This window comes from Myzus persicae, unplaced genomic scaffold, assembly GCF_001856785.1.
Source record: "Myzus persicae strain clone G006 unplaced genomic scaffold, MPER_G0061.0, whole genome shotgun sequence".
NCBI lineage: Eukaryota > Metazoa > Arthropoda > Insecta > Hemiptera > Aphididae > Myzus > Myzus persicae.
This window is the reverse complement of record NW_019103983.1, coordinates 56476-71876: the sequence shown is the minus strand read 5'-3', so window position 1 is coordinate 71876 and position 15401 is coordinate 56476. Positions and strand designations below refer to the sequence as shown.

General features: G+C 32.0%; 1 protein-coding gene across 4 annotated transcripts in view; it reads right to left on the bottom strand.

Moving 5' to 3' along the window:
* LOC111037208 (collagen alpha chain CG42342) overlaps positions 1-15401 on the bottom strand; it is a 55457-nt gene that overhangs the window by 12059 nt on the left and 27997 nt on the right. For all 4 annotated transcript variants that reach the window (XM_022319611.1, XM_022319607.1, XM_022319610.1 and 1 more), the window contains 10 exons: positions 13729-13870; positions 10655-10731; positions 9530-9619; positions 7844-7888; positions 7634-7666; positions 5889-5927; positions 5751-5796; positions 5617-5669; positions 469-513; positions 275-325 (listed from right to left, as the gene is read on the bottom strand). In XM_022319611.1, coding sequence (XP_022175303.1) covers positions 275-325; positions 469-513; positions 5617-5669; positions 5751-5796; positions 5889-5927; positions 7634-7666; positions 7844-7888; positions 9530-9619; positions 10655-10731; positions 13729-13870 — 621 coding nt within the window. The remainder of the gene's footprint in view (positions 1-274; positions 326-468; positions 514-5616; positions 5670-5750; positions 5797-5888; positions 5928-7633; positions 7667-7843; positions 7889-9529; positions 9620-10654; positions 10732-13728; positions 13871-15401) is intronic.

Sequence of the window (15401 nt, the reverse complement as noted above, 5' to 3'; positions counted from 1 at the left end):
AATAATAATATAAGTGTATATATAGTTAGAGTCTAAAAGGTAGTTAAATTTATAAGACGGATGTTAGTGTTTTTGAACGCGTCTAAGAAGTAATACTGCCTTAAACCTGTAGAAAAAGCATTTATTTTTTATCAACTTTAGAGATGTTAAGGTGTAATGTTAATTACTAAAAAAAATATGATAAACGAGTTTATATGTATATCAGCTACTAATATAATATAACCACGTGACTCGTATTATAATATTATTATGTAGATTAATGCGGATTCCTTACCGTCGGGCCGGTCTTTCCTTGGACCGAATCTCCTCTTGGTCCCATCGGGCCCTACGTATATGAACAATAAAATAAACAGAAGAAATTCGATTTTAGCACACTGCGCATGGTAATAATAATAATAATAATAATAATAATGACATTGCAGTGGGGCTGCGATTGGCCCAACAACAGCCGCTGTACGATATACTTACGGGTAAACCCATCGGACCGGGATCGCCTTTGGATCCTTTTTCACCCTATAAAAATTAAAAATGATTAAATCGATCGTCACGTGCCTTTGTATATTGTTTTCCAATAATTATTTCAAAACACGCATTTTGATATCATTTATTATTAACACTGGTCGTTTAAAACGGTTCTATATTTTGTTCCAAATAGTTGATATTATTATAACGAACGTAACGAATATAATTAAAATACCCAAAAATGTAGTAAACATTTCTCTTAAATAAATAATAAAAAGAAAAATGAACCTTTTTCATGTTGAATTCTTAACCAATTCTTATTATGCATAACATAAATAACTTTACGATTCTCTGAATTTTTACAAATACAAAATTTAAAACAAAAATTAAAACCCTCATTCAAGTAATATTAATATATTATCATATTATTTATTCATACTCATTTTTATATGAGGTGCCTGTGTCATAAAAGTATAAAATAAATAATAATATTATTCAAACAGTCGTCTAAAATAGTACTCTACATTACAGTAATACGATTTCATAGACTATAAAAGAAAATTAAAAGAAAATATTATTTTTTTATCGTAGTGATCAACCATATACTAACCTGTTGCTTAATAATATATATACTATTATAACGTATGTATCGCACCCACTTCAAAACAAATGTTGTAAACACGCAATGTTGCGATATAAATTTGTAAAACTTTTAAATGATGTGATTGAATGTTTGATAAATTATAGTACGTACCTAAGTAATTGTGAGCAATAGAATCAAAACTAGACAACAGCTGTGAATGAATGAGTACCGTTTTCGAAAACTTAAGTGGACCCAAAACGACGACGGAAATATTATATTACATACTTTGCAAATTATATTAATCGTGAATTTTAGGATATTTGTTCGGTCTCTTATTTATAATTATTTATGTATGGTGTGGACAGTGCCACTAGTGGACACTGCCTATTTGGTATTTCAAGTTTGATTGTATCGACTGACCATGACTATAAAATATTTCAGGTTATATAAAATATACCTAACCCCTACAAATTTGTCAGTGCAATAGGTACAATACCACCGCAAATAAATTTAAACAAACATTAATATCGATTAAAATATTATATTATTATATTATCAAAAACTGCTGATGGTATAACGTCGAGAGAGACCATGCAAAGTCAAATATACTTTGAAGAAAAAAGGTTTTTTTTTACAAAAAATTATGTTATGTATTTGGTTTGTTCTTAATCGAATAATACTTTTATTGCAAAATATGTATTAAAGACCTTGAAGTAAAATCAACTTAATTCATTTTCGTTTATATTTTTGATAAACTTAAATTTCATATTGGAAGTTATAATAAAATTCTCAATAAAATTTCAAGTCGATCACGATAGACCGCATTGAATGTTACATAATATCAGTACTGAGTAGGTTATGTATGACAAAACGACTTATAAATTAATATAATTTAGGTCTGTGGTCCGTGTCACTATATTATGTGTAGTTTCGAATACGGGTAACGGGTATAATATCTACATGATGTTTACAGGCGTAAAACATAAAGGAATAACAAATTTATAACGGTTTTGGAAATGTAATAAATATTCTCACTTCTCGGTGAATATTATAATTGAGTTGCTCATTTTGCAATGCAATAATCGCCTTAAATATTATTTAGCGTTTGACGGGATTACCGCGACGTGGATATAGCTACTGCTGGCGGTCATAAAAACGACGTGTGCGTTGTGCATATTATATTTTTATTATAAGTATTCCAAGTACACCATATTATATGGCCCAGGCTAGCCACCAAGGTACCTCCATACTGACTGGACGTCGCGAGATTATAATACATAATATTATTATCGTGGCTATCGATTTTTCGTCGGCCAGGAAGCTGTGTACTATTACTGCAGCGTGTGTCCGAAACTATATTATTATCACCACGACGTTTCAACGTTTGGCCGTTGGGAAATCGGACGGTAAAAATATGCAATCGCAGAATAAGTCGTCCCTCCGCAAATCGTGAGTGGAATAATACCGGTCGACGCCCCCCCCCCCCCAGCACCACCACCTTGGCTTGCAGATATTCGTTGTTGATTGTGCTACGTCGGCGTTACACAATATTATGTATATTATATTATGTACCTATAATATTATATTATACGTATTTTGTGTTGGTAAATTTTACCGAATGTTTTGCAGTTTAAAAAACCTGTATATTGTATTGAGCAAGTGCATTTTTGATAAACTAAAAAAGTGGACATAAACTACGCCACGTAAAAAATAATAAAAATAAATTTATTTGTCGATTTTATAGGTTGAATTTAAAAACAATTACAACAGCTAAATGTGAGTAATATGAATATACGATAATAATAACGGAACAACACTACAAAGTCACTGAAAGTTTTGTCTGCTAGTCTGAGGTGTCCATTATTCACAGCGTTAAATTAGTAGAAGGGTTGTACTTTGTTCCCTCAAAAAACGTCTAACATTTGGAGGAGTTCGTTAAGAGAGATTTCACTGTATTTTGGAAAAACATTTATCCAGACAACGTTTTAAAGCCAAAAGTAATCGAATATATAAAAATCAATAGCATTATGATTTATAAGGAACTATATTGATTCGATAACGCTCAAAGCTATAAATATTATGAATATTACTACTTTTCCAAACACAAACATGTGTAATGGGTAAAATAATTATTACCTCTTAGATAATATTTTGAAATCGATCGGCGTAATCCTTCCTGTTATCTCATTTAAAATTTTTACATGCTATTTCCGGTACGATTGATCTCCATTTGTAAAGACTACGCGAGTCAATAATTCAGTATAGAAATTCAGGAAAATCGATATTTTTCTGTGGTACGTGGGGTGATTAAAGATAAATAACGATAATAACCCATATTATACGAACAATACGAATAATATTATCCATACAAGTTATTGTTAAATATATAACTAATATTGTAACACATTTACACAACTACACATTACACAAATAGAGAGGATTTCCGATTTTTTTTCCGACGCACGCTGTATAATTAATGTATAAATATGAGTATATGACACACTCATGTATAAAGTATGGTCCGCAGGACTTAGGTATTAAAGCGTTAACGTATATGAAATTCCGTACATATAATATATAAAATAACGGATTATACACATTAACTTTAACACGCGTGCACTCATATACATAATATACACATTATAATACCCGTAAGCGCGACTTATGTGTGTGTTTGTGTACAGAGATATTAGGACTATTTTCTTTTTTTTTAATATAAGATATTAAGTATACCTATCAGTATTATAATTTTTTTTTTTCAACAGGTATGTGTTTATATCGTGTAAGGTGTATTTAGAGTTTTAAATTTATCATATTTTCAAAAAAATCACACGCACTATTCATAACTATTTATACAAATCGTTGTGAAGTAAAATAAAAATATAAAACTTATAAACGTTCCGAAATATTATTATGGCGACTCGCTTGCCCTGTACACGCGTGAAATTCGTTACAGAACATTTAAAATGCAGGACGTGGAAGGTGCACAACATTTTAAACACATAAAATATAAGCTTTTTAATTTTTCAAACATTTAAAGCGCCCTTAAAATTTGATAAGCGCAAACAATGTATCGATAACACGCAACGAATGCAGCAGCGCACCAGTATATTATAATATAATATATACTTCAGAAGATCAATTAAGGTATTCGAATGGTATATTATATTATTATACGACACATCTCATTCGTAGAAATAATAACAATATAATATTATGTGTCTTATGTTCTGGAGAAGATAATAATTGTATACATCAAGCGTGCATTATTACTTATTAGGTATTATTTACTCCGATCAGCCGTCTTTTATGAAAACATTTCTACTTCCCAGAACGTTGAACACACGCATCGTTATTCAATATATTTTTAATATTTCTCCGGAAGAGTACCAAACGATTAGTGTTTTTTAAGAACATTTCGAATTCCAGGCGAATACATTAGTATATTAGTGCAATATTATGTATTGTATAGCTCAAGTGTTTTTTCGGTAAACTAAAAAAAGCGAACTGCCCCACATAAAAATGAATTATAAATAATTAATTTTTTGAATTTACAAGTTGACTTATAAAAACAATAACAACTAAATACAGGTTTTATAATATGAATAATACACACGTAGCACGTACACACGATGTGGGTAGGTACCTACTCCGTCGACGATGTGAGCTCATAATATTATTATGATTATGATTATTATTATTGTATTATATTATAGTCATTATACTACAGGTAACGTGGTTACGTGCGAGACGTTATGGTATAAAAGTCCGTCTGACTCGGTCGATATCTGACAAACATTGGGTAACTAAATACTAGGTACTGAATCAATTTGTTCCAGACATTTTAATATCCGGTTCGAATGAAAAAAAAAGATTTAATTTTCTTCTTCCGAATAACCTGTCGACTGTCAGCCAATTGCCTATTATTGGAAACATAATTTAAACGCTATACGTATACTACCAATCCCCATATAAACATATGTATGTATATAATGCTTATGGCGTAACGAGTTTTTCAGTCACCTCTCACAGTTATTTCAAATCAAAACATGAGTTTTATCTTAACTAGATACATAGTAATTATCTTTAATGACACACCTATATTGTACGGTGTTAACTCAAAAGAGCTCTCAGAAACATAAACTGGGGGGGGGGGGGAGTCGAAAATATCCGATAAAACAGTATATACTAGTTTTTTTGTCTTTATAAGTGATAAAACAATTAATATACTAAATAAAATAGAGGGGAGGGCATGCCACCCGGGCAAACCCCCAGGAGGTGCTCATGGTTTACGTCTATTCCAACTTATAATTATTATAATAATACATTAGCAGGTGCCTAAAATATTGTACAATTTACAGCCTTTGTGATTAGCTGCAAATTTCAAACTGTTTACAACACCGTATATAATGTGTTAAAATAAATGTTACCATTCTATATCGATCGAAATTTAACGGTACTAAATATTTACAGTGTGTATGTATTATACTAACAAACGTACACTACACGGCCGCAATAAATCAATTGTTACAACAGCATAATTTTACACTTAAAAAACGGAAATAACTCACTATTTCGCCTTTGTCGCCATCTTTGCCTCGTTCGCCCTTAATGCCGGGAGGACCTATGTATCCAACAATAATAAAGCATTTTATTAATGTCTTTGTTAAGTTACACAAAATTTGTAAAATGTGTGTGGACGTACCTTGCAATCCAGCCGGCCCAGGTGGTCCGGGAGGTCCCACTAACTGCTGTTCGGATTAAAAAAAAAATCACATTAATGCTTACGAAATTGGATTAAAATTTCAAAAAAAAGAATGTTTTACATTAACATGGTACTTACCGGTTCATTAATCGTTTCGAAAGCGCCGTCGCCTTGGAACTGAAAAAAGTAGAATCGAAATGTCACATATTTGTAAAAGCATATTATTATTATAAATATTTCTCCAAGATCGCGTTTTCCGAAAGCCGTGTACTGAGTTATGGTTTCGCAAGGTTCGACAATTAAAAAATAAAATAAACGAACTGTGTTCCACAAGCTTGGTGACAGAATATAAATTATTTTCGTCGAACAAAGAAACCCTCTAGAGGGGAAGTTGAAGCAGAGGAGAGAACTTAACGCATAGGTACCTAATAATAAAAAAAGTGATACTATAATTCTCAATTGTTTTGATCCTACAGAGATACTCCAAATCCAGACAAGTATCGTCATAAATTGATATATTTAGGTTAGTGTCGCTTATAATAATAGTTCATATCAAAGTTTCAATAAAATTTAAGTTAGAAAAAAATTGTTAAAACAAAATTGAATTACACATATTGTTTTGTGGAGATATGAAGTTATAGAAGCTAAACCGAATATGCATAAAAAACTATTCAAAAATTTAAAAAACGATCACCAATTAATATCGTTTTTTTTTAATCATCGTTGTTCAAAATAAAGTTTCAGATTGGTCCGCTGAAAAACGTAAGCCTATAAAACAATAATTTGAAACTTCTAATACAACTTCCAAGTCCTAATCACAGTGGTTTAAAAAAAAAGGACGCGTGGCTAGATGGAAAATTTTCAGTCAAACTCACATACAGAGTAACCACAAAGTAACCTACGTACATGTGAACTGACGAGTTCCATGCAGTCACAAGTATCGCATAAAGTCGAGTGTCATAAATGTCATTGGTCATAAAGACCGAGTGCGTGTCTTACAAAAGGTCAAGTGTTACGAAATTTTATTTTAACATATCATTATAAATCGAGTTTTCTACACTTTAAAAGTGCATGTGGCTGCAGCGGCTATGAGTTTATAAATAATTGTGTCTGATGTATATATAATATTATGCGCAAGATGAAAAAGGATTAGTCGCTGAATTCTTTGGAGAGCGTTTCGGTTGATGCTGTATTTATTTTATCACTGACATTTGATATTACAGTAAATTATATGTTAGTCAACATGAAGACGAAAAAATTGAAACATAACATTTTTTCTGGAAAATCAGTATTTAAATCGGTTATTTTTTTTTTAATGACATAATATACATTTTTATATAAATTCCGAGAAAAATGTGTTTATTTTACATTTGCTGTACATGGAATTACCGTATAATGTAAATCTACTAAAGAATAGGTACTTTTTTTTACGACCGCAAAAAGTAATTCGGTGATCGGGATGAGTTTTTTAATTAGTTTCAAAAGCAGATCAGAATCAGTGGACGGCCAGCATGTTTGTGGATAACGCCTACAGACAAAAACTCATAATTTTTCACGTCACGCGTACAATACGAGCAGTTTGTTCGAAATATGTGCGCAAGACGTTGCCAAAAAAATGTCACAGGATCGGAACCATAAACACGAGGAAGGAAAAAAAGTCACGCGCGTTTCGCACTCGGGAAGTTATGAGCAAAGTTTGGACGAGAAAAGTAGACAACCCCCCCCCCCCCCAATCCCCTGGCTAAGGAGTGGAAAAAAATATCGTTTTGCGAACATACGTTGTATACACATATTATATATAGCGGCAAGAACGCCCGTTTCTTAAAACGTTTAGAAGAAAAATAAGTATATTGTAAAAAAAAGGAGTAAAAATCAACACTCACTTGCCGTCTTCTGATCTTCTTGTTGTTGTATTTCTGAAAACAAAACAAAAACGAAATGTTAAGTACAAAATACAACAATTTAATTTCGACTATGACGTTCAGCAAGTATAAATTCTTAGCAGAAAATCGTCCATGATGAGAAAAAAACATTTACACATATCCGCCAATAATAGTCATATTATTAAAGATTAAACGTATTTGTATACTAACCGACTCGCCTTTATCACCTTTGTCGCCCTTTTGTCCTGGATATCCCTGTTAGACAATTTACATTATTACACACTTAACGAAACGATAGAATAAAATGATTGTAAGTATACTGACTATATACATGACACATTGCACACAATTATGCTTTTCGTCGTTAAAACTAATCTTAAAAAATCAAGATTCCGATTTTCTTCAGTTACATTATGTGTAACACAGGAGACACTTATTGTGCAACATAATATCTGGATTTTATTTTATTTTTGATGCTCATAATATATTTTTTTGGAGCTGTTACTCGAAAACAATTATTGTTTTGATTCTACACGAATATTGTTTAAACATTAATATAAATTATCCAGTCTCTTGCAGGGTTTACTAGCTATAAACAATTAATAATGGCAAATTCTTTGAATTGCGGGCTTTCAATAACAAAAGCTTTCAACTTCTCTTAAAATGCTATGAAATACGAGAGGATCGTATTATATAATTACAGTCTATAAACGTTCGTTACAATTATAATTAAATGTATAGGATTATTTATATTATATAATAGTATACAGGGTGATTTATTAAGCATGTTCTCTCACACATTTTTTCTTTGAAAGTACATTAATTAAATTCTGACTTTTAGAATTTTTAAGTATACCTAAATACCGTATTATTTTCAAATTTTTTATATATTTCTTATAATACAGTAAAACGTTTAGATAGCGGACATTCAGGGGACCGACAAAATTGTCCGCTATTGGGAAAAATTAATAAAATAATATGAATGTATTTAAGTCTGAAAATTTAAATTGTATTGACTTTTTAAAAAATATCTTACTTTAGGTTTATCATAACATAATTTACTACAATTATTTAGATGTAACAAAATACATTATACAAAATTACTTATTGAAAAAAAAATCTGAAATATAAGTTTGTTTTTTTTCTTGTATTGCAATTTCCTCAAAATTAGACTGGAGTTGGTTAACTATTGACAATAAAACTGCATCATAATATCATGTATAATAATATTGTCATAGTACATATTTTATTGCATGTACAATAAGTTCATATTTTTTGAATAGCTGTCCGTTAGTAGATATATTGAAACACTTCTAACTACCTAAACCTATCCGCGTCCGTTATTCAGAGGTGTCCGTTATTTAGAGGAGCATTATCCATTATTTTCAACGGGACTATGCCGGGACCGGAAATTTTGTCCGTTATTGAGAAGTGTCCTCTAATTAGAGATGTCCGTTAAGAGAAGTTTCACTGTACCCAAGTAGTGTCCTGTGCTGATACAAGCCTCTATTTTTAAAATGAGAAACCCCCTTTAAAATAGAATTAGAGTGGCTACCATTTGAAAAACAGAAGTTTGTATTGTCACAATTCCATAGTGTCAGTGGTACAAAAAATCTCAAAGACTCGAAAATATGATCTCCAAGTTTATTGAAAAATGCCAAAAGATTAAAATTGTTATACATGCATGACATAAGCATAAAAATAGGGTGAACATGCTTAATAGTCACTGGCCCTGTATATATCGGGGGTTAGGTACTCTAAATTACATGGAATAAAATAATCAAGATAGTCATATTTTAGTCAATACATCTTACAACGTCAAAATAATATGATAATATATACACCGTGATAATAAATATTAATTCATATTTATATTGATAAGATATATATACTTACAGGTGGACCTGGTAAGCCCGGAGGTCCCATCAAACCGGGAGGTCCAATGTCTCCGTAATCTCCCTTTTCACCTTTAGGACCCGACGTGCCCTACGAATAACAATAATATTATATTTAATGATTACATTGGATGGCGGGCAGCGTTCAAGACAACAAACTCCGAGTTCGAGCATATATTTAATACCGAGATGTTATCATTTTAATAGCACGGTTTTGCCTATTATTGTACTTATAGCAGGTAAGGGTATATAATATCGAATTTCATGCCGAACGATACTACATTTCGTGTGCTCAAAAAACACGCGGTGGACGAACAATTATTGTTAATATAAACGCAACCACGAACACGGTAACGGTTTGTATACATAAGTCGGCGCCACCGCGACTGTCAAGCTTGATAATATTTTTGTTAAGAATAGTATTTGAATAAAAAATTTAGAACGCATAACGAATTCTTCGATACCCGCAGCGCAGCAAAAGTCGTTCGTCAAAAAACCGTGGAAAAAAGTATGAAATCTATGCGAATATCCGAATTTTTTATTATTATTAGGCAACGCGGATCGGAACGTGTTATTTTTAAATCGACCATTGATGGACCCATCGAAGCGATTCAACTGGTGTTATACTTGCGCATGTCAGACGCGATTATGATTACCTATAATATAAATATAAATATAGGTATCATTTGTCTGGACTTTATCGGATAACGTACAGCGTAGATAACATTATAATACAATTTATTTTATAAATAATAAGAATACAATACAGTTGGAAGAGATAGAATTTGTACGCCATTTTAGCAACGATTCAAGTCTGCGTATATAGTAATCGGGCTAAAAGTGAGCGCAGGGTCGAAATAGGGACGGTTGAAACGCGCGAGCAAACGAAAAGCTTCGTAAGCGTACATTACTGTTATCGCAACGAGCTTAATAATATTAAATATAATAATATACTTATTATATTATTATATTGCGACGCAGTCAAGCGAACCGTTTCGAATTGTCGGCTTGGGTGACAGCACCGAGCGCTGAGTCGATTATACGAGTTTCGTAAAGACTTTATTAAAATTAAGTATTATCGCGCGAGCAAGCGGGTGTGTGCGAATTGTGTGTGTGGTGTACTTACTGGCAGGCCGGGAGGTCCTTGGGGTCCCGGTAAACCTGGTTCCGAGATACCGTCCGTACCGTTGTGACCTGGTAATCCTGGAGAATAGCGAGTGATTATAGAAAACAAAAAAAAACAAATAACCATTTGACACAGTTCCTTGACAAACCGTTAAGCGATATCATAATATAATAAAATCTTGGTATATTATTACTACACACAATACAATAGTAATAATAAAAATAATAACAACAATATAAAGTAGCAGTCGGAAGACGACTGTGTGAGAACAACGCAAATTTGTATCGATCTAAACACATAAAATATTCGCTACGTGGTAATAAATTGTGTACACAGAGAATAAATAAAACATCATAATAAATAATATATATAAGTATATAACACATCGAGTTCAGGTATAATAATAGGTATAATATTATAAGTACGTAATCTTCTACCACGTGCACAAAAAAAAACAAACAAAAACTACTACACTATTTATACGTCACTACATAAACATACGCAGGCGAGTACACGCACTAACTACACGACTTGCACCATACATTTAAACGCGGGAGCGGATCTAGGAATGAAAAAACTAGGCGGTGAAATATAAAATATGTCCCTATAAAATAATTTGTCCTAAATCCTAATATAATATAACATTATACATGGTATAAATTAAACCAGATACACGATGTGGAGGGTCAAGACGAGGTTCAAAAATCCATCATAGTAATCTTGGTCTTACAGCGGATAAAGCACAGACATTTCTATACCGATGTTTGAATTTTAAAATTATCTTAAAAGATTATAAGAGGTAGTACAAATTATCCCCATATAAAATATCGTAGATAGTTAATTTCAAATACCAATTATAAATTATTACATATCTTTGTGAACGAACTCATAGACGAGAAAAGTGTAATTGAAATGGTATATTTAAGAAGGTAGATTCAACCCCCACCGTCTTGTCTTCCCACTATATCCGCTCCCGTACACACGCGCACATGTATGTGAGTGTATATGTATGTATTTATAAGCATGCACAGGGTTTTCAGAATAGTTTCTCAGCACAAACATTTCTCGCAGCCTACGCCAGCACTCAGCACGATGCTCATAATATTATATAGCTCACACACACAAGTACAAACGTCGTGATGATCATGATCACGACGATCGTTATAATCATCTAATTGTGTGATATCGTACGATTTATAGGTAGTATTTTATAAATAGAATAATAAATTATTATTACTCGGGCAATTCACAATAATATATTATATTATTATTATTTATTATATGTTCGAAGTGTGTGGGAGTAGTTATCGATTAATTATTTTTCCAATTTTACGCAGCTCCCATTTGGCGATTATTAATAATTAACAACCAGGGTGATTCTCCGAGCATTGCCACCATTTTATTTTTGATTATTCGTTCATTCTAATTTTGATTTTTGAATAATTTGTGTTTATATTTTAAGACTAAGTGAATTTTAAAATACTTAGATTTCTTATGGTGTTTTAGCCTTTAAGATAGTATTGTGGTGAAAAAATATTATCTTCTTACTGCATAACGTTTTGATTTAGATTTTATACTATTACATCACAATGTTCAAAAACAAAATTGTCTAGACAATAGTTTGCAGTGAAAAAGAATTAGGGAAAATAAAGTAGAGTGTATAAGCAGAAACTGCTTAAAAGACATATACGAAAACCGATGTTTTTGAAAATATGGTATCTTAAATAAGTCATCTACCTACTTAAAAGTATCCACAATTATTACATTTTGAATAAATGCAGTATAAAATTATAAAATTGAGGTGATCGTGATTGATGAATCGCTCTGTATGTGCAAAATATACGAATTCGAGTGTAAAGAAGTATATAATATAACGTTGGTACACTGTTCCATATATGCCGGATAAATTCTACATTGTGAATTAGCTGTTACGGAGAGTACAAGTCAATATCGTAGCACAGACGTTGCTGTGGACAATCACTGGCCCTACGTATCAGATTTTAATATCTCCACCCTCACATGTTTCGCTCATCGCATGCACCGGTGATATTTCCTCGAGGACCGTCGCGCCACATCGAAATATCGATATTGTTTACAGAAACATTGATCACCTTCGAGAAACGCCCACCAACCCGCAAAATATATAACGGTAAGAACCCTATGGAAACGTGCAAACAAGTACACATTCATAAAATTTGCATTGTGACATTAGATGCGTCATCGGCGCATGCATGTCGGCCGTTGTCGCCGTGTGCGTGTACGACACGGGTCCAATGTAAGTTCGGGCTATAGAGTGTCAATCGATATCATTTAATATAAATGTATAAATCGTGTCTGTTTTTTTTTAAATTCCTTTACCCTTTTTCCTCTCTTCCCTCGACCTTTTTCGCCGGGGGGTCCAGGCGGCCCTACGGGGCCCAGATCGCCTTTTTCGCCAGGCAAACCGACCGGACCTTGAAAATTACAAGCAACAAACAAAACACATGTGTGATCATCAGTACGCTACGACTATAAAGTATAAAATATATTGTACTGTCCTGTGTTTAAGTTATAAAATATTACTCGCATGCTGACCTCCACGACACCGCAGCTGTTCAATAATGAGTGCTGCAGGTCCGACAGATAGCAAAACGAATAACGTATATGGTCTATATAGTGTACATATACTCGTATTGTATAAGATTCTATAATGGCAAACGACATAAAAACGATAACACGGAAAGATATATCTACAGAAAGTGTGTTCCCGGCGGTCGTTTTTTTAAACATTTGTTCCGGATAAATAATATACCTAGGTGGTACTGTATACAACAAAAGCATTTTTTTTATACCGACACCATTAAATAAATTGTTTCAAATATAATTGAAAGTTCAGTAGAGCAAATTGTAGACCTGGGAATCACACTCTGCTTGAGCATTACTCCGTAGATACATATAAAAGATTTGTATTACTACGCTAAGTCGCTAAGGATAAAAAGTCAAGACAAAACTCTACTGCAGTACGTTAACAGTGTATACTGGATAATGTCTCGTCAAAATGTCTAGGTAAATATTATCGACAACTATTTCGTTACCAGGTGGTCCCGGTGGTCCTGGTGGACCCTCGATGATGCCTGTTGGGAATTGATCGCCTTTTAACGTCGTCGTCAATCCTCGATCACCCTTGTCACCTCTGAGACCCTTTTCGCCAATTGGCCCAGGTAGACCAGGTGTGCCCTGAAAAAATTAAACAAAAATAAAACAACCCTACGATTAGTACAGTTTGTTCACAGAACAGCAAATAAGATAGAGAAATATTGTTAAAATCCGTATGTAATATAATTTATGATTAATTAAAAATAAATTATAACAATAAAAGTAAACTTGACTGTCAAAATATACTTAAGTTCTTCGCTAAAACTAAACAACAACATAATTCCATTACAGCTATCGAAAAAATACCTAGGCATTAATGCATTTACTAGATAAAAGATTAGTCAGGTCAAACCACACAAAGAAAAAATAAAATCAACTAAACTTTCAAGTAAATTTACATCACCATATTTTAAAACCAAACAAGTCTCAAAAATGAAATGTTTATTTAGAAATCAATCATCAGACCAGTATGGTCATATTATGTTATCCAAATATGGCGCCTGAAAAACCTGGAGACAGTCGATTACGTCTCAAATCAAATTCAGGTTATGACATTTTTTTTATATTTTGTATGTTCTAATTACGTCCTATTATAAAATATGTAAAAAATTATATTTAGTCTAGAATCTAGATGCTTATTAATTTTAAAATCAATAGGTTTTAACTTTTAAGTTAAATAATTTTGATAATTGTTGTTTTTAACATTGCTTATTTGATTATCAATAAATTATTGTTTTTTAATAATTGCTATGAATTTTATAGGTATTAAATTCTGACTAATCGTATTTATATAGGAATAATACCCCGGGCCAATACAAATTAAAGACACGCTACATACTTTTAATTTATCTGACTTATAGGGACGAAATCCAAACAACGCTGAAGAAGTATAAAATATCGAAATGAGACGCAATCGGATAACGCCCGGAAATCCGGAAAAAGACCGTCCTGTTCTCCTTTATAAGCTTTTAAATCCATAGACACCTATTACAGGTGTCCCATGGTGCGTGATAAAGGCTGCCTTTCGACATTTTAAAAATATTAACAAAAAAACGTCAAACAGTTAATCAACTTGCAAAAAAGCATTGTGAACATTTCCACTCAGAGTTATCAAACCACTACAAGTCCCAAATCAATTCATTAATATAACAAGTGATCTCTTCCATAACCTCAAAACATTCATCATCGTCTTGAAATAAATTGGTCCAGAGACAAGTAGTTATCTTAACAGTTAAGCTATAGTATTCTGACTTTGAGGTTCTATATAGTAACAGAATGATTTAATTTAATACATTTAAAATTTAAATATATTATTTAAAAATAAAAGTATAAACGTATTTGTATTATTGTATTAATTTAAACACAAAATCAGACTAAAAAACCAACAGTTTATACCAACTATTTATTTTCCCACAAGTGTTTATTATATTTTCAGTTAAATTATAAAATCAAAAACTCCGTATTATAACAAATAATAATAGACACCACAATTTTATGAAAATCGTAGGTACCTGTACATATGTGTATAATATCTTGAAATCACTACTCTGATAAATATGTGTGTGTAAAGTTATTAATTAAAGTGTCATAAAAATAAAATAATAAAATACAA